The sequence below is a fragment of the Cervus canadensis genome, chromosome 23, assembly GCF_019320065.1.
Source record: "Cervus canadensis isolate Bull #8, Minnesota chromosome 23, ASM1932006v1, whole genome shotgun sequence".
NCBI classification, from domain to species: Eukaryota; Metazoa; Chordata; class Mammalia; order Artiodactyla; family Cervidae; genus Cervus; species Cervus canadensis.
In genome coordinates this window covers 35,322,751-35,342,528 of record NC_057408.1, presented here as the reverse complement: position 1 = coordinate 35,342,528, position 19,778 = coordinate 35,322,751, and the positions used below count along the sequence as shown (strand labels likewise).

Below are 19,778 nucleotides of genomic sequence, written 5' to 3'. Positions count from 1 at the left end.
GGTTCGGACGTGAATTGTCAGTGGAATGGGACTAAGGGAAGGGAAGGAGGAGGGGCTCAGAGCCTGAATTACTCATTCTGAGTATTTGTACTATTCAAGAATTTACAACTCGGGACGGGGCATGGTTGTGTGTGGCTTTGTCTTCTTTACTCCTTACAATTCTTGGGGGTGGGAGTGTATTGGTATCCCCATTTCAGAGATAAGGAAACTGAGGCTCAGGGAGGTTAGGTCAGTTTTCCAAAATGAAAGCAGGGGTCTATACATCTCTTCAAAGCCCATGCCTTTTTCACTCTGACATGCAGTCTCCCACCCTCCTCCTGGTCTGGGCAGATCGTGGCTAGATGTCCACAAAGATACAACCTAGGATGGAGACGATCAGGGTTCCCTGAAGAGAAGAGGAGCTAGGTTAGTGTGAGGGAAAAGAAGTTGGGGTGATAAGAAGGGCTCTGGGGTGCTGGCTGTCCACTAGCCAGGTCTGGGAGCCTGGGGTCTGGGAGAGCTAAAGACCAGAGACTGATGGGGTAAGGGAGGATCTACAGGGAGAAGGGAGCACAGCTTAGGGAAATAGGAGGGGCAGTAGAAAGAGAAAGCTAGAAAGTAAAAAACTGACATTCAGCTGAGAGGAAAGGGAGTGTCGGCTACCCACTCATTCCAACTGTCCTCTTATTCCTTTAAAGAGTCTGCAGAACACCTACCTCTTTGAAACACGCTTTCAGTTGCCTGCAATTTGTCCTTCCTTCCTTCCTTAACTCATTCATCCCTGCAGGCAGTGGATCAACATGGACTGAACGTCTAGCTGACTAGAGTGAACAGTCGATGGAAGGTAGGATATCGATGGTAGCTAATAATTTCTGTTTGGGGGAATTCCACTTTGGGAGAGAGACAAATGGCACTCACACAAAGGCTGATGCTGCCATTTCAGGCAGGGCTAGGGCTGCCACTTCAGGCAGGGCTGGGGCCATGACCGTGCTGCCCAGATGTCCCCTTACCATCTTATTCAGCTGGGAAATGTCCATTTGGGTTCAACTGGGTGTAATTCGAACACTGGCCCTGCAGACCTTGTGCCAGGAGGAGCTGCAGATTCACATGGTCTGGGGGCAGCAGAACATGGAAGATAGATGTTGGACTTGGAGGCATGCTTGTGGGTGGGAAAACTCTAGGATATCCATGTGTGGCTGTACCAGTGCCCTGTGTGAGGAGTGGGTGGGATCCAGCTCAGAATAGGGACAATGTTGGATCTTTATAGAAACCCAGAAGGAGATGAAGTGTGAAGTGAAGTGAAAGTCGCTCAGTCGTGTCCATCTCTTTGCGACTCCATGGACTATACAGTCCATGGAATTCTCCAGGCCAGAATACTGCAGTGGGTAGCCTTTCCCTTCTCCAGGGGATCTTCCCAGCCCAGGGATTGAACCCAGGTCTCCCACATCGCAGGTGGATTCTTTACCAGCTGAGCCTGCAGGGAAGCCCAAGAATACCGAAGTGGGTAGCTTATCCCTTCTCCAGCGGATCTTCCCGACCCAGGAATAGAACTAGGGTCTCCTGCATTGCAGGTGGATCCTTTTTACCAACTGAGCTATGAGGGAAGCCCAAAGGAGATGGAAGCTATTAACTCAGTGTGTGTGTGTGTGTGTGTGTTAGTCACTCAGTCTGATGCTGTGACCCCACAGACTGCAGCCAGCCAGGCTCCTCTGTCCATGGAATTCTCCAGGCAGGAATACTGGAGTGGGTTGCCATTCCCTTCTCCAGGGGATCTTCCTGACCCAGGGATCAAACCTGGGTCTTCTGCATTGCAGGCAGATTCTTTACTGTCTGAGCTACTAGGGACGCCAGAGGTCTCAGTGAACATTCTTCTCATATTAACATTGCACAGAAAGCAAGGGAAAGAGAGAGAAGGAAAGAAAAGTGAGAGAGAAGATGTGAGTACAGAAGGGTGGATGAAGAGCTGAGAGGTCTTTGAAAGTGCTGCCAGGGCAGGGGCTGGAGGGAGGCCGGGGCACCAGTGCCCTCCTGCGCGTGAGGCTGGGAGAGGCCACAGGGAGGCCCCAGGCTTACACAGCAGGGGCGCAGCTGCCCGACAGGCCAGAGCGTGTCAGTGTGGCGTCGACAACACTGAGGGGAAACAGAGGTGTCTGCCAATGAAATGACTTGATAACTGGGATTTTCTTCAAAATAATCAGGGAATCGATGCATGTTAAAGCCAAGTGCTGTGTACACAGGGGGCTGCTATGCAAGTATCTCTATTTCCATTATGTGTGAAATAAACAGTTTATACGAATAAACAAAAAGTCTTTAAAAAAAAATAGGGAAGCGGTGAAGGAATCACACACTGTAGGTAGAATATAGCTGACCCTCCATATCCACGGAGGAAGAAGCCACAAAAGCAGAGGCCCGACTGTACTGCGTCATTTTGAGCATCCACAGACTTTGCTTATCTGTGGGGGCCGGGGAACCCATGACCTGAAGATTCCAAGGGATGACTGTACTACCAGAGGAACAGAAACCATAGAATATAAGCAGAAATGAATGAGAACCGTATCTTGGGTTTTCTTAAATAACACTGCAAATCAGGGGTTCTTAACCAGGGGGTGATGGATGGGCTGTGGGACCCCTGAACTCCCGGTAATCATGTGCAAAGTGATCCGAGAGTTTGCAGCAACTTTTCAAGGAACCTCTGGTGCCCCCCATACCGCCCCCCCAACCCCGCAGAGGCTAATACATTACCTTCCCTCTTAAATGTGTGGTGGGTGGTTTTAAATAAAGGTTTACTTTCTAGAACTGGCGTATTCACACCTGGGCCCTGTGTTTTCATCTCTCTTCTCAGCCGTGCCTGGAACAGAGCAAAAGAGGCCAACCCACTGCACAGACTGCTCCTTGGGGATAGTTCCCCGAGGCCCCGCTGCCCCTGAGCCAGAGCACTGGAGGTGGGGGTACGCTGTGCCGGAGAGAAGGGGACCCAGCGGGGAAGGGCTGGGGAGGCCGGTGGGGCTCCCTGGGGTCTGAGAGAGTGACAGGAGGCAGTGTGGTTGAAGCTGTCATCCTCTGGCAGGCACAGTGGCTTTCAGCTGTAAATGTCCAACAGAAACCGTGGTTTTGAATAGTCTGAGGCTCAAAACCCAGAGAATTTCGTAGAAAATACCTTTCTGTTCCTCACAGGGTCGCGTAACTCCCAGTGTGACATCTACCCCTCGCAGTGAATTCCTCCAAGAAGTCCAGCTCCCTAGAGGCTCCCCAGAACTGGCAGGTTAAGTGTGGGTTATTTCAGAGGACAGGGAGGGTTTCAGCTTAGAACCATCTCCACGCTGAAGCTAAGGCTTGAAGGCCTGCCCCAGGTCCCGAGGAGTGAAGGCCCTTTCTCCCCAGGCTAGCATCTCCCCAGGCTAGCGTGGGACGCATGGGAGAGGGCCCTGCCTGGGGACTGAGGTGCGGGGCGAGGAGGGAGGCAGGGCCCGGTGCTGCTCCCCGCCACTGCCCCCCCACAGGGGACGGGGAGCTGAAGCCATTCCCCACCTCTCACAGGAGGGCACAGACAGACAGACAGACCTGTGCCTGCCAGGACTCCCATCATCTCCCCATCCCATCACATACGAGGAGGAGATGGGAGACACTTGGAGGGGCCTGCCTATTCCTAGACAGGTCTGCAAGGCTAGAGGCTGGGCCCTGGGGACAAGATGGACTAGCGAGAAAGGGCTGTCCCAGGATGGAGTGTGACAGACGAAGCCTCACATTCCAGGCTGTTGTGCACCTGGGGTCTCACCTCAGGAGGACCTGCTCCCTCCCTCCTACTTCCCCTCCCCCAGGCCCTACCTCCGGTCTCCTGCCTTGGGAACCTCCCCCCACCCCATACCTTCCTGCAAGCCTCCTGTGGCACTCCGGGTGTGGGTGTGGACATCTCCCTGCCTCCCTCTCATGATACAGAGATGGCAGCACTCCAGGCTCCTCCCACCAGAGCCCCGTCTCTGCGGATCACCTAGAACCTGAGTCTTCTCCACCCAGAGAAATGTCAGGGCAGTGGAAGGTGCAAGACCAAGAACAAAACGCCCCACGGCAAGTCTGGGGTGTGTGGGGTTGCGTCTTCCCCTCCCTTACCGTAGGTCCTGCCTCCAGTCTCCTTCCTCAGCCCCTCAGAGCACATCCCCCAACCCCAACTCAAGGTGTTCTCGCTTGTCCTCCTTCCTGCTGGGTGTGGGCCCTGTGGCCAATCCTACAAGGGAAGCCAGGAATGGGTATGTGGTGGAGACTTTCAGAGGTGCACACCAGTAAAGAGAGACTTTTCTAGACGGTCCAGGCAGCAGACTGACTCCGTGCAGGGAAGAACCAAAGCTACTTCCAGTGGACCAGCCCGAGGGCACAGACCCGGCTGGCCAGACTCCAGGAACCACAGACCACCATGGAAGAGCCTTTTTTTTTTTAAACTGTGCTTTATTTAGGGCTAAGCTGGAGAAAGCGTCATCCAATAGTTACAGAAGGTTACAAGGAGCTTTAGGGAGTTGAGTGTGAAAAGAGCAGTTGTACTGAACTGCAGCTGTTTTTTTTTTTTTTTTTTTTTACAACATCTGGACATCCTAAAAAGAAGGAGCCAAGAGAAAGAAAAATAAAATTTTACAAAATAATAATTAACTAACAAAATAGAAAGAAAGGAAAGGCAGAAGGCCTGAGAGGAACCAGATAGATGTTCTAAAGCAGAAAATTAAAAAACATGGTAGGTTCAAGGGCCTCCCCGCCAGGCCTCCAGATGAGCTAGAGGTCAGTGAGGAGGGTGTCAAGGCAGAAGGTCAAAGCAAGTCTTCCCAACGGTGCAAATAAATTATAATAAATATGTTATACTTTAAAATATATGTGTTCTTAAATAATTCAGTGTTTTTTTCTGATTCTGAGTTTTTTTAAGCAATGTCTTTTTTAACTGCTCTAAAGTCATTTACCAAAGATAAATATCGTGCTTTCATTAAATAGTTTTCCTTGTTTTTTTTCTCTATCATTACAATTAAAAGTCCTACAAAATATGCAAATTTATTTACAGAAAAACAGAGCCGGCATCATTTAAACATCCCTGTTTTTCAAAATTCCTTGTAAACAGTTTCAGAAATTCTTCAAAGATTGTTTTTTTTTTTTTTTTCTCTCTCTTGTTCAGGTTTTTGTGTGTGTGTGTGTGTTGTTTAGTTGTTTTAAGATGAAAGTTCCCAGGTCTCCCTTGCCCGGAAAGTCTCTGGAGCAAGCATGGAAGGCGAGTGAAGCGGAGTTGTCCAGGGCTTGCGCGGAGCGGGCGAGCGCGCGCAGCTCCCGGAGCGAAGCGAGGCGGGGGTGGCGGCGGCGGCGGGCCTTCCTGCCAGCGGCGCGGCCTCCACCGGCGGTGGGCAAGCCCGAGGCCCACGGTTCTGGGCGGGTCCGGCCTGGCCCTCGGGGTCAACGGCGTCCAACAGCACTCGCGGGGAGAAGGGATTGATGCTCAGTCTAAACTCTACAAAAGTACAGTCCTACAACATCTGGGATTTTAGCAATAACGCTAACTTCTATAGGATTTTTTTTTCTTTTTTTTTTTCTTTTTTGCTTTCCTCTAATTTTTCTTCTATTATATAGGTATTTTAAACTTCTCCTTTTTAAAATTCTGTACAACTATTATGATTTTAAGAGGGGGGGGAAAGTTAGAAGCATTTACAGACTTTTCACAACAATTATCTTGCCTTGTCAGTCCCCTTTGTTCCCCTCCTTTTCTCACACTTCACAGTTAACGAGTTTTCCTATTTTGTTGCTTTCCCCAAATATCCACCAATTTGTTCATCTTAACAGCTCCATCCTGACATATAATACAGAAAACCGTAGGAAAGTGTCATAGACTTGAATGAGGGTAATCAAAGCGCCTCTCAAAGTATCAAAGAACTATTATCTTGCTGTTTTAAAAGCATTGAAGCATTATTTTTCCTTTTTTAAATTTTTTTTGTTTTTTGTGGTTTTTTTGTTTTTTTGTTTTTTTTAATTACATTTTTTCATAGAATCGCTCTAAGCTGTTTCAAGAACAGCCAGGAGGCAGGAAGGAGGTTCTCCTCCATCCCCCCTCTATTTGACCTAGAGCTACACATCTGCAATAAAAAGTTTGGTCCTTTGGTCCCTAAATAGCTAAAGGAATGACAGATAGAGATGCTCAGCGGCGACCTCCCAGCCGCCCCCCCTGGGGACCAGGCCCCGTCAGCCACACCGCTTGCCCCAGCCTGCCTCAGGCGCCCACGGGCTGGAAAAGCCCCGGGGATCGGGAAGCAGCGGCCCTTCCCAGTTCCCAGCCCTGCAGTCTCCCCACCTTGTCTCAAGTTATTTTGTTTTAAAGTTGCCTTTTTTGTTTTGTTTTTTTTTCTTCTCATTTTTCTTCATCTTCTTCTTCTCTTTGTCATATATATATTTTTCCCCCAAACACGTGCCCTCTGAACTCCATAGACGCTATACTTTCCTTGAAGAAATGTGACAGTCACAGAGTGTGTCTGGAGTCTTCAGCTTGATTGATATTGGCTGATATGTCAAAGGTGTCATCCAACAGTTCTCATTTATAAATATATATAGAGAGAGGTTTGTTTTTTAATGTAGCCCGTTCAGCATCCTGCCCTAAAATGAAGAAAATCGGGGCTGATTAAGCCAAGAGAGGAAATGCAAAATACATCCAAACACCAAAAGGAACCTGCCTCGGGGGGGTTAGGGTGGGAGCTCTGGTGGGGGGGGGGATGGCGGGAGGGAGGGAAGAGACCAGTATGAGAATTAGTCATGATCATGATACGTAAAAAAAGAAATCGACTCTTGTATTCAGAGTAAGAAACCACTGGGAGGGCTATAGGTGATGGCTGTAGCAGAGGAGAGGGTTTTTGATTTGGGTTCCTTTAGAGTTCTGGATTGGGGGATGGCTAGATCTAAGGGAAGAATTTGTGACTGTGGGGCATGAATTCATCGTTAAACTGACCTCTGAGGGATCTAGCCCAGATACAATATGTATACAGAAGCCTAGCAAACAAGATGGCAAAAATCTAGCAGCCAAGCCCGCTCCTCCCCACAATCTGTGACATGAATTTTGTAGAACCCTTGCCCAGTTTCCAAGCGAACCGCCTCTTTTCCAAGGTCAGTAACTATTTGCGAGGCTATGTATATATATGTATATCTGGATATATGTGTAGAATATATTCACCTGCACATATGTGGATATACATGGATATGTGTGTATGTATATGCATAGATACACACATACACACACACGTAATGTTTTTCTCATACATGCCAGGGAATTTAGAGGAAAGTCAGCACTTTGAGGAAGTGGATGGGAGAACCTAAAAGAAGTTAGAACGGATTTAATCATCAAAGTTAAATTAACTCAGACAATTCTCGATTTTGTTTTGAATGGTGGCTTTTTGGTGTTTTGTTTTGCATTTCAAAGAAAAAAAAATCATGATCTGACTAGAATCAGAAGGAGAATGCTTAACCATTGTGAATTAACAAATGAGACTCGTCTCCATTCTAGCAAGCAGCTTCCACTTATACATGGGGGTGACTGGTTACATCAAGAGAGTTAGAACTGCAAAGCCCCCAACTGAGGGGACAACGTCATGCGTATATCAATCCATGCTGGCAGGTTTTTCACACTGTTGATTCAACAAACAGCAAACCGTACACAGCAATCTAAACAATTACAACACCAAATAAAATAATAATAAAATTAAAAAACACTTGTCAAGGACCCTTTTTCAGTTGTAAACAAAAAAGTGCATTTTGCTTTTGTCAGTACTGTTTTTTCAAACCAACCAAAAAAGCCCTCCCCAAGCCCCAGGTCCCCCACCTCCCCTCCACACATTTAATTTAGCAGAAGTAGCTACAATACAAACCTTACAATTGTGACCGGGCTCTCTCTCAGAGGCCTCGGGCTTTGAGCTCTAGTTTTTTGGTTTAGAATTTTTTTTTTTTATCATTCTGTTACTGTAGAGATTTTGTTTTTGTTTTTCCTTTTGAAGTGAGATTTAAAATAGCCTAACTTGAAAAAGACCAGACCTAGAAAGTGTCAATTGAAAAAGGCCCCCAAATTTCTAGAAAAAAATAAAATCACAATATTTTCAAGTGCAAGTAAATCAACCACGCATAGATACTTTTAAGGTGTTTTCCTTATTTTTAAGAAAAAAAAATAATGGTTTGCACAGTTAAATGATCCCATGTCCGATAATTCGGGAATTCATCTTTATTTTTACTATTTTTTTTGTTCTTTTTTTTTTTTTCTCTATGTGACATCTAGAGAAGCATAAAAAACGCTGAACAAGAAAAACCAAACAACAGAAAGTAAAACCACTGCAAGCACCAAGAACGAAACGAAAATGAGCACAGCAAAAAAGATTGTGGCAGCACAAAAGTCAAGAAAATGCACGTGTGATCATGACTGGCCAATCATCAACTGATACAACATCCAAGAAAAACGCTCCAATCACAGCACCTCCACGAAACTTGACGGCAATTGTCATGCAACCGATTCTTAGCCTTGTTACATGACGCCATCATGTCACACTGTGAACTTTGAGTTGATTTGAACTTACGGATGGGGGACTGTTTTCTCCACTCTCATGTGATTACGTGAACTTTATTCCTAGCTCAGCGCGAGACTGTGGTGGATTTGACTGGCCCTGGTTGGGTTGTTGGAATTTGATTGAATGACAAAAGAAGAAAAGATTTATATATATATTTATATATGTAGAGAGAGAGAGAGAAAGAGAGAGAGAGGACAAGAGTGTGGGTAAGGCGGGGAGGAGGAGGAAGGGTGGGAGGGGTCGGGGATTGTGGGGAGCAGGGTGGGGGGACAGGGAGAGTCGGGTTGAGGGTGAAGACGGGCAAGGAAGAAGTTAAAACAAAATTAAAAGGAAAAATATTTATACAGCACCAGACCACAGCATCAATCTAAAAGCTCGATGAGAGAACAGCAGTCAAATCATAAGAGAACGGAAAAAAACCCAAAAGGATGGAGGAAGCGGCAGACGAACGACATGGGCACGTCAACACGCACACGCACGCACGCACGCACACGCACACACGGTTGCTGATGCAGACAGGTGATACACTGTGAACAACAGCAGAACCTCACACAGGGCCACTACGGGCATCCGTCATGCTCCGGGGAACAGGAGGGAGGGCGTCGGCAGTTTGGCGAGGAGGCCGGAAAAAAAGAAAACAGCCCCTCAAACCACCTTGGCCGGCGAGCAGGTCAGGGGGACACGCTCTCTGCTTTGACCCCCTCCTTGATTCTTTCTCTCTCCCCCAGGGGCCGAGCGCGCCTCGCCTCCCCAGCCTTCCTGGCTGCAGCCTGTGGTCAGCAAGGGGAGCCTGACCGGGTGGCTCCCATTTGCCGGGTGGGTCAGAGGCTGCCTAAGGCGACCGCTGTGTCCGGGGGTCTGTCCAGCAAACACTCGGCTGCCCGGGACGTTCCACACCCACAGCCACCCGGCCTCCCACCCGTCCCGGCCCGCGGTGGCCACTATCCCCAGGGAAGGGCGTCCCCGCTAAGGGCACCGGGAAGCTGCGGGAGGCCACAGGCCGGCCCCCTGCCGCTTGGCCTTGACCCTCGGTCCTTAGAGCCTTTAGAGAACCAGCACTCTCAGTGGGGAGATTTAAAGTCCATCACGGCAGTGTTCTCGGAATTCTACAAACACACCCTGGCATGGCTGATGTCGTGTTTCACGGCTGCCTTACTCTGCTTTGCTCCCAAGGGGGCCCAAAGCGAGGCGGGGTCCCGAAGCTCTGACCCAGGAAAGGGTCACGGGGGAGGCTAGGGCGCCCTGGAGGGTAGGTTGCAGGGAAAAGGAGAGTCCACTGGAGAAGAGCAGCTATGGGCCTGGCTCCCTGCCGGTCTCTGCTGCTGCCGCCACCGTGCTCTCTGCTTCCCCCCCTCCCTGCCTCCCCCGCCTCCCCCTTCTCCGCTTCTTCACACCCCACATCCCCCCCGACGGATGTCTTTCTGGACTGACCCTTCTCACTGTCTTCTTTACTGATGGAGCCCTAACTGGTGCAGGCTGAGATCCCCCTCTCGGTGAAGCACCATCCAGTTACTCCAATTTGCGTTGTCTTGAACACGCTTCATTCACCATTTGGCGTCCTCTGCCTCCACCCAGGGCCCTGGGGGTCCCCGGCCCCACCCCTCCTCCTGGTTACCCCCGAGCTCGCTCCCCAGCCCCTGGTCCCCTGCAGCACCCCGGCCTGGGCTAAGCCTGTGCACCAGGCTGGTCTCCAATGTCCCCGGCTTCCACCCATAGCGGCTCCTGCTCTCAGCTTTGGGTTTCCCTCAGGCTGTGTGGAAGGGAAGCCTGAGACTGTGACGTGTCGCTGTGGATAAGATGCAACATAGCTGAGAGGTGACAATTCTAAGCCTAAATCTGGCCCCCGGCTCTGCCTTCTCTGAGGAGCCAGGGCCTCTCTGCCTGCCGGCCGGCCGGCTGGCTCTTCCTGCAGCAGATCCCCCTCCCTGAGACCAGGGCCCACCAAGCCCCGCCTGCAGCCCCAGCCCCTCCACAAGGAAAACCCGTAGACCCAGCACCCACGAGAGCCAACTGGCAGGCTGGTGGGGTGGGAGAAGAGGCCTCAGAACTGGGGGGTGGCGGGGGGGGGGCGGGGGGGGGACTCCCTAGTTGTCCCGTGGCTTGGACTCCGTGCTTTCACTGCCCAGGGCGCAGGTTCAATCCCCGATGGGGGAACTAAGATCCCACAAGCCACGCGGCACAGAGGCACCAGGTGTCACCACGCAAGTGTAACTAAGGGGCCCCCAGGGACTCCCACCCAGTCCTGGGACGCCCACTCCTCCCCGCCCCGCGGGGTTCCTTCGCTGGCTGCCAGCTTGCCTCCAGCCTCCCTTCAGTGCCTGCCTGTGGTCGACGCTGGGGATTCCACACAGCCCCTCCCCAAAGCTCTCACACACACTTGGCCCCAACACGTAAACACACTCTCACACTTAGCCTAGGGAGGCTCCCCCGGGTTCCGCTGGCTGGCCACTCCCTTCACGTGAGACAGTGGCCCCTCTGCCTGCCGTGACCCCTGCCTGGCCGCCCTCTGGAACAGCCTCTCCGGGCCCAGCCCTAGACGTGGCAGCAGGGTCACTGACCAGCGTGGGGAACTTGAATCAGGCCTGGGAAGCACCCCCACCCCCCACCCCATGACCTGGGTGAGGAAGTTATGGTCAAGTTGAGCCAATTTAGATGCCAGGTTCTAAACACAGCTGGCCTCTGGCCAGAGAAGGCTCAGGCCCAAAACCACAGCCCAGCACCAGGCAGGTCTGACCTGAAGCACCCGTGCCTGCAAAGCTCGGAGCAGACTCTGTGCAAAAGCACACTCAGATCTAAGCCCAGGGTCCAGAGACACAGGGCGGGGCTCCCAGGATCCAGAGACACGGGGCTCCCAGGGAGTCAGACCCGCCACTCAGCACGTTCTCCCCCTCAGCTCTCCCCCTGCAGAACTGCACAGCCAGGCACCTGCCCTCAGCTCAAGCTCAGCATGCTCCAAGGTGGGACAAGGGACTTGGGTGTCTTCCTGGACCGGATATCATGTTTCATGCTTCTGCCTGTTTCCTTCCTCTTAGTTTCCCAGTAAAGATTTCTTGGAGAAACTCCCATCTTAGCACAAGATAAGGGGCAGGGGCTGCAAGGATGCCAGGAACCCACCTAATAGGAGGCACAGACTGCATCCTACCCAGGCCTCGTTTCAGGGAACCAGAGCCCAACCACACTTCCCTGCCCGCAGCTGCCCTCCCAGGGCCCCTCTCCTTCCCCAGACCCCCCTCACCCCAGTTCTGATTTGACCACCTCTAAGCCTCTGTCTTCACCACTGGCTCGGAGATCCCCCTCCCCGGGCCTCTTCACGCCTAGCCATGTCCCCTGAGCCCCTGCTCAGCTGACCTCTGTCCTTCTGAGCAACCGGAACTCATCATCTGTAAACATCCCTTGTTGGTCTGTAAAATCATGCAACTTTAAGCTGCTTTTATAGCTGCTTCCTCCCTCCCTTGCTGGCAGCAGCCACTTCCCACTGCAGTCCCCGAGTCTGGCCCTTAGCTGGCACCTACCTTCGGTTATAGCCTCTAACAGCCCTGGGCTGGGAAAGCCTGAATGCACCATTTGTTAAAATCCCGTGAATGCAGCCAAAGGGTCAGCCTGAATGTAGGACTTACATGTTATTGTTTAGTCGCTAAGTCACGTCCAACCCTTTTGCGACCCATGGACTATTGTCTGCCAGTCTCCTCTGTCCATGGGATTCCCCAGGCAAGAATCATGGAGTGGGTTGCCATATCCTCCTCCAGGGGATCTTCCTGCCCCAGGGATTGAACTCACATTTCCTGCATTGGCAGGCAGATTCTTTACCACTGAGCCACCAGGGAAGCATAGGGGTTATGTGACATCACAGTGTTTGTAGGTCGATGGCTGACCCCAGAGAAAGGAGATGTTGTGATGTGTCCCCTCTGGTAGTCAGGAAACTCTGGGGTAGGAGAGAGTGGGACGAGGATACAGGGGGTTTTATCATTCTCCCTACTTGAAGGAAGGGGTTAAGCAGCCTCCCGCCAAATCATGACTCAACCACTCAGTAGCTGATTGGCAAGTGACTTAATCTGTGTGTGCTCCAACTGTAAAACGGGAATAACAACACTGCCTACCTTATAGGCAGCGACAAGTATACAGTTATGTCTCAGAGTTGCTACCTACAAGAACAAAGCCTTGTGCATGGTGAGCATAGTGGGAAAACCTGTGGTTCTCATCTTTCCTGGCTTTTGTATTCCCTGGTGGAAGAACCACTCTGCTTTTTAAACTACTCCCCTCAAGTCCCCCCGCCCCCGCAATTACGACTGCTAACTGGTTCTACCCTGAGGGCCTCTTCTTACCTTCTGTCCCAAACAAATCTGCCTCCCTCACCCCTTCCTCTGACCTAGATGTCCCCTCCTTCCTTGGGTCTTACTTGCATCGAGGTCTACAAGGCTAAGACAGGCTGCTTTCAAGGGAGCCACAGAATCCCAGGGCATGAGCCCCCAGCATGCCCCCACCTGAAAACTTCTGATGGCTCCAGCACCTGGGTTTCATCACTGGAGAAATGGAAGCCCAAGAGGGTAAGCACCTTGACCCAGGTCATGCCCTGATGGCAGAGTTAACCTATTGAAGAAAATGTGCTCCATGTCACGAAAGGGCACTTCCACTGCACTGGTCCTCCCTCCTCTGGAAACGTGCCCTCTGCACCATCTGCTGGCTGCCATAGAGCCAGAAGCTCCACGCGGGCAGGATGGTGACATGCATCTCTGCCTCCCGTAACTGAGCACAGGAAAGTGCCCACACTCTGAATGGACGGGTGTGCGTGTGTGCACGCATGCGCATTTGTGTGTGTGTGCGTGCGCACCCGCACGCGTGTGCTCATGCGCATTTCATGCAGACCAGAGATGGGCAGGGGCAGGAATTCAGGAAGCAAGGGACACAGACTTTGCTTTTCCAGTCTTGCTGTGAATAGAGGCTCAAGAAACCTCTTGGAGAGAAGGTGAGTATGGCTGCTCCCAGGTGGACAAAAGGGGTCCTACTGGCAGTTCGGGGATCTGAGAGGAGACTGGGAAACTGGAGCCCTCCCTCCCAGACTCCAGACTCTGACCCTTCACTGGGAGGTGTAACTGTCACGTGACTGACCTTTCTCGAAAGCCCTCTCCATCTCAGGTCACAACTACTCTGCCCTTGCAGCCCCTCCGGCCAGAAATCCAAGCACCATCCTAACCCTCTTTCTCTCACACCCCCTTGAATTCCTTCCGAACAGCACCAGCTCCTTCACAGCACCTCGAGTGACTGCCATCCCCCTGGACTGAGCGGTCCAGGCACTAGACCTCTGCTTGTGGCCCCACGGTCTATCAACACAGAAGCCAGCGATCCTACTCAAATGCAAGTCACCCACAGCCCTCTGCCTGCAGAGCTCTCCAGTGGCTCACTTAGCCCTTCATTTCAGCGGAGACGCTCAAGTCCATGCAGTGGACTGGGTTCCTACACGAGGTGGCCCTCCTCACCCCTGGGATCTCCTTTTCTGCTCCCCCAGCCCCCAACCTGCCATAGCTCTCCATCATCTCGGCCTACTGCTGGTCCTTGCACACACCACCTTGCCCTCACCTTGGAGCCTGTATACCATACCCCTCTGAACCCTGGCACGGCTCCCTGCCTTCCCTTCTTCAGATCTCTGCTCAAATATCACTTTCTCAGCTAGGTCTACTCTGACTACCTGATTTAACTGTAACCAACAATTTCAATACCCTATATAATTTACTCTTTGATCGTATGTCCTTGTTTGATATCTGCCTCCCTTGCTAAGGACAAGGATTCTGATCAGTATCACTCATGCTGAGCACCTAACAGTAGCTGACGCACAGAACTGTGGAAATGGCAGAGGGCTGGCAGCCTGGTCCTGGCCCGGGAGCAAGCTGGGATGGCAGGAGGGCACCGCAGTGGGGAAAGCCAGGCTGGGGGTGAACTCTTGATGACCAGGCAAATCTCCCACCTCACCCTGCCCCCGACCCTGCCCCAGGAAGCTGCTTCATCCAGGGGAGTAAGTGGCCTGGAGGAGGAGTGGCCTGATGGTGCCTCCAGCTTTAAGGCAGGACTCAAAGAGCTGGGAAAAGTGACACCTCCACTCATCACGGGCTCTGAGAAGTGGGCAGGGTAAGTGGCCCCAGTCCAGTACATACAGTCACCCTCCTCGGCCTCTGTCCCCTCTTGTTTTGTTTTGTTTTGTTGGTAAAGTTCTCTTTGAAAAGTCCTGTTCCCTCCTCTCCAGACTGAGCTGTGGGGAACTGGAGGGGTGAGGTGGTCAAGTGTTGACAGGCCTCCAGAGCTGGAGAGTGGAGAGCCAGGGAATCTGGGAGAAGGCCCCAGCACATGTCTATAGCTCCCCACCACAAAGCCTATGTCGCCCAAACTCGCCTGGCCCTGAGCTTGCCATCGGCTCACCCTAGGATTTTTCTGGCAAACAAGATTGCCAGTGTAGACCTTCTCAAAGCAGTTCCCTCCCTCCTGCCCCCTCTTGGCTTTGCAGCAGGGGGCTGGCCATGCCCATTTCTGCCTGGGATGACCACAGCTCTGCGCCTGCCCCCTGGGAGCAGGTCGAGCTGGGCGCAGCGGGTCCAAGGCACAACGAGGGTCCTGGCAACAGAGGCCAGAGGAGGCGGCGGGTCCGTCCGGTATCAACCTCCCCAACCTCCCCCGTTCCCGCGCCCCGGCCGATCCCGGTTACCTGTGCGAGTCCTGGTCTCCCCCGGGGGACGCTCCCGCTGGCGCTCAGTACGGGCGATTGGCGTCTTTGGGCCGCTTCAGCTGCACCTTGAGCCTCTTCATGCCGATCTGGAAGCCGTTCATGGCCTGGATGGCGGTCTGCGCGCTGGCCGGGTTGTCGAAGCTCACGAAGCCTAGCGAGACACGAGGGACGAGGGCCTGGGTTTCCACGGGGCCGCCCCTGCCGGAGGGGGCGGGAAGGGGAGGGGGAGAAGGGCGGGCGCCTAGGGCCGGGGGGCGGGGCGGGCGGAGGCCCCGCCCACTCCCGCCGAGCCTCCGGGGCCGGAGCTAGAGGCTCCGCCCTTCTCGGCCCCCGCCCCCCGGCCCCGGCCTCGCACCCCTCCCTCACAGCCCTCGTGCGCGCGGCCACTTCCGGGGCCCGCGCTGAGGAGGCTCCCGGCTCCCCGACCCGCGCGGGCCCAGGAGGGCCGCCCCCTCTCCGCCTCGGCTCTCGGCGGCGCCGCTGTCCCGGGCGCCCTCTCCCCCACCCCGGCCGGCCCCGGCACCTCAGCCCCCGCCTGCGGTGGGAGAGGGCGGACACACCTGCGGGCGGAGGAGTTTATTGGACACTGTCCTCCCTGACAGGAGGGGGCCTGGCAGCGGGAGGGCACGGGGGGCCGGCCTGGGGAGAGAGAGGAGTGCGAGGGGAGGGAGGGGAGGCGCCCCGGAGCGAACGTCGCCGCCGCCGATCCCAGCCGCCCCCGTAGCGAGCGCCGCCGGCCGCGGGCCGGGGCCGAGGCGGGGTCCCCGCCGCCCCTCCGCCCGCTCCGTCCAGGCCTAGGCCCCCCCCCAGCCAGGCTCCGGGTGGCCACCCGGGTCAGTCCACACTGGCTCGCGTGAAACGCCACCTCGCTCCCAGAGGCCGGTCGCACCACCCTTTTATGTTTAGTACAGCTCCATCCTGGGAGCAGCGGCTCTTGCCCTGGACTAAGCACGCGCCCACTTGACGCGTCCCCTGTGAACCACTCATAGCACTAATAATGATGTAACAGTAATAGTACAAATTGACCCTATTAGTGAAAGTTCGCTGAGAGCCTTCTCCGTGTACTACAGGCTGCAGAAGTGCTTGTCACATGTTCACTCCTCCCAACATCCCAGGACAAGGATATAGAACCATTCATGGCTCCCAGTCACCTGAAGCAAGCAGCTCCCAGGTGGGACTGGATTAGGTTCCCAAAGTTGACACCTTTTGGAACTTCGAATGCATCTCCTATTTATAGACTACACTACATCAGCATTTCCCAAAACAGCTCTAAACGGTGCTCCTTGAGAAAGGACTTTCTGTGGTCAGGTGGGTTTACAGCCAGGTCACTCTGGAACAGTTCCTGGCACATTAACCAACAAAAACATCCCCCTCCCATCCCAACTTCTCTCTTCTTTATGGCTTTTTTTTAAACCTTGTATTTTCTGGAATTTATTTGACTTTGGAGGCTGTTTCTATAGTAAAATGGACTTAGATCCTGCAAATATGAAACTAAGCTTGGCAAAGTTTCCTGGCCATCCTGCAAATGTGCATTTGGGGCGTTTGTCCCCAAATGGCCATTAGATATATAAGGGATAGATGTACAGACCCTGCCAAGGTAGAAAGCTGTTTCTTGGTTAACTATCTGTGGTCCCACGGTCCTGTCTGAGACCCCTCCCTCACTCTCCCCATGTGGTGACCCTTTTTCACCTTAACCTCCACCCAGACACTACCTCTTCTGGCCTTTTTTCTCTTTCTCCCTCCTGCATTTCTGCACATTTTCTCTTGCAACCATGCATCATCAAAGACGGGGGAGGGATGTCTGCAGGTACATGTGAGTGTACTCGAAGAGGGCTAGCATGTGAGCTCAGATGAGACTGGTCACAGCTGGGCTCAGGGCAACATATCCAAAATCTGTATTCATCTATACACCTAAATACACAGGAAGGATTTCGGATTATCCGTAGTTAGAAATCAGTGTGAGTCATCTTTACACCTCCCCCTCTCATGCCCTCCTGGCCCATCCCTTCCCCACAAAACTACAGTCAAGCTGTCAGCAGAGCAGTTTTCAAATGTGTGAATGGTGCATCTGTTACATCGCTCTCTTTTTAGGCAAGCTAAAAGCCTCCCTTCCTACCAGGACAAGATAACCTAACTGTTGGTGACAGCTCCCTCCCCAACCCCCCCCCCCAAAAAAAAAAACAAACAAATATGGGCGAAGTAGGAAAGAGGCGGAACAAAGATAAAAAGGGCCGGAGATGCTGTGTAGGGCGAAGGTGTAAAAGGAGAGAGAGAAGTTCTGGGAGGAGGCAAGAAGCCCAGCTTCAGGTTGAGTATTAGAAGCCTGGGGGTTGGGAAGGGTTCCAGGCTCAAGGAACTTTTCTTCCTGAACGTTCTTAACTGGCTAGCAGTCAGGGCAGGGAGCATCTCCCCGCTGGCCCCCTCGGCAAGGCTCTGGGCACCATCTCCCATGTATCTGGTTTCCAGGGCTGTGTCCTGTCTCCTAGAGCCCTCTGCCCCATTCCTCCCACCCCTGAGAAGGCACCCGCCTCCCAGACCATGAAGGCTGTGCAGGCAGGATGCCCTCCTGGTGGCCCTCCAGCCCGTCCTCCAACGCAAAAACCATTTGTGAGGCTCACGAAGGCCTCCAAAAGATTCTGTTTATGGTCATAAAGAGCAAGGGAAGACTCTGAGGAGTTCATTTTCACAGAGGACCACGCGTGGAGCAACATAGCCCTTTTAGGGAGAATAAAAGGGGCCCTAGCACCTCCTGAAGGTCCACTCTGACTAGGTCCGTCACATGGAATATCTTGTGTAACGTTCACAGCATCACTGAGAGCTGACCCCTGAAATCCCCACTCCACAAATGCGGACACTGACCCAGAGAGTAAGCGCGCCCGTGAGTGCATGCTGGGGAGACAGCACAGGCTGGGCTGCCAAAGCAAGGGAGGGAATCCAAGAGACTGAAGGAGGAGCCACTGGGCCGGCCCGCTGGGCGGGATCCTGGCCTTTCTCAAGGCTGGTGGGTGTTTCAGTGCTAGATGTTTGTTCAGGAAGAGAGAAAGAACCAGAGCAGAGGTATACGGGGGAGGACTTCCAGAAAAGTAGGGCAAGTCTTTGCTGGAGAACTTGAATGAGCTAACGGCAAGGATAATCTGGGGTTGACTGGAGGGAGTGGCACAGCATAGATGCCAAGGGAAAAGGCTGCAGACTGAGCCTGCTCCAGCCTGGGTACCCAGCAAGTCTGGGCTCTTTGCAGTTTTCTTCTGACTTATGGAACATCTGAGGCTTACTTAGAGACCAAATGCAGCTGATCTCCAGTCTGCTGTTTTTACATACATAACTGTAATTTGTCAGAAGAAACACCAAACAGTGGAGGGGTGCACCCCGGTCTTTTCCTTTGGCCTTGTTCTCCCATCCCCCAGAGAAATGAGCTGCTGGGCAACCGTATGCCTCTGAAGTACCACAGATTTTTAGTGGCAGCTGCTAGAAGGGAAGGGACACTGTGCAAAGATCTTGACTGCCTTGGGGAGCATCATTTCCACCCCGAAGCCCTTCATGGACCTGGAGAACTGATCTCCAAACTGGAATCTCTTTAACACATGCTTTCCGGCACTTCTGCACTTTTGTACCTTTCCCCCTCCCCCATCCCCAAGAGGGGACCCAGGTTCCCTGGTCAAATAACGATCCTATTCTGTCTCATAGCCCCTGAATCTGGGGGTCATCCTGGAGGTGCCGGGCTGACTCAACTCTGGTTCCATGTGTGGCTGTCTGGCAACCAGAATCCTCAATTCTGGGGGACTCAGGAGTAGATCAGACCTGAGAAAGCAGCTCTCATGGAGGCAGAAGAGGTGGGAGAGGAGCTGTGGTGGAGTGGAGAGGAGAGGTGTGGTGATGAGGTGGGTTTCCAGGAGGTCTGAAGCAAACTAAAACTCGGGAAGCCCAGCTGAAGTGGAATTTCAGATAAGCAATAAATACTTTTTTAGTATATCTCCAATATTGCATGGGACATATTGCACATAATATTTGGGACATCTGTGTGTGTTAGTCACTCAGTCATGTCCGACTCTGTGACCTCATGGACTGTAGCCCACCAGGCTCCTCTGTCCATGGAATTCTCCAGGCAAGAATATTAGGGTGGGTTACCATTCCCCTCTGTAGGGGCTCTTACCAACCCAGGGACTGAACCTGGGTCTGCCACCTTGCAGGCAGATTCTTTACCTTCTGAACGACCAGGGAAGACTCATTTGGGACATATGTATACTAAAAATATATCTGTTACTTATCCAAAATGCCAGTTTAACTAGGTATCTTGTGTTTTATCTGACAGCCATACTCCTAGATCCTCCCAAGTCCTTTGTCTCCCGTCTAACACTCTGTTCAGGAGAAATTCCCAAAGGTATCTTCATCCCATTACTCCCTCATCTTCCACTGCCTACAGCACCATATGAAGCATCCTCACCTGAATGATTGAAACGCTCCCCGGCACAGACTTGCCCTCACAGCTGGTCTCCCCTGAACCTTCCTTTCTCTCCAAAGCCTCCAATTTC

The 19,778-nt window shown here is 52.6% G+C and overlaps 2 protein-coding genes across 52 annotated transcripts in view; one reads left to right on the top strand and one right to left on the bottom strand.

Moving 5' to 3' along the window:
- The window catches only part of KIAA1328 (KIAA1328 ortholog), a 267,669-nt gene extending 259,303 nt beyond the window's left edge, over nucleotides 1–8,366 (top strand). For both annotated transcript variants that reach the window (XM_043444201.1, XM_043444203.1), the window contains exons 7-8: nucleotides 767–823; nucleotides 8,252–8,366. In XM_043444201.1, coding sequence (XP_043300136.1) covers nucleotides 767–804 — 38 coding nt within the window. In that variant the 3' untranslated portion in view covers nucleotides 805–823; nucleotides 8,252–8,366. The remainder of the gene's footprint in view (nucleotides 1–766; nucleotides 824–8,251) is intronic.
- The window catches only part of CELF4 (CUGBP Elav-like family member 4), a 312,290-nt gene continuing 296,910 nt past the window's right edge, over nucleotides 4,399–19,778 (bottom strand). For 35 of the 50 annotated variants that reach the window (XM_043444150.1, XM_043444163.1, XM_043444153.1 and 32 more), the window contains 2 exons: nucleotides 15,229–15,400; nucleotides 4,399–6,588 (listed from right to left, as the gene is read on the bottom strand). In XM_043444150.1, the coding sequence (XP_043300085.1) occupies nucleotides 15,273–15,400 (128 nt within the window). In that variant the 3' untranslated portion in view covers nucleotides 4,399–6,588; nucleotides 15,229–15,272. Of the gene's footprint in view, nucleotides 6,589–8,545; nucleotides 8,634–15,228; nucleotides 15,401–15,809; nucleotides 15,889–19,778 lie in introns of those variants that run through there. The other 15 variants (XM_043444193.1, XM_043444194.1, XM_043444196.1 and 12 more) reach the window with 4 other exon arrangements.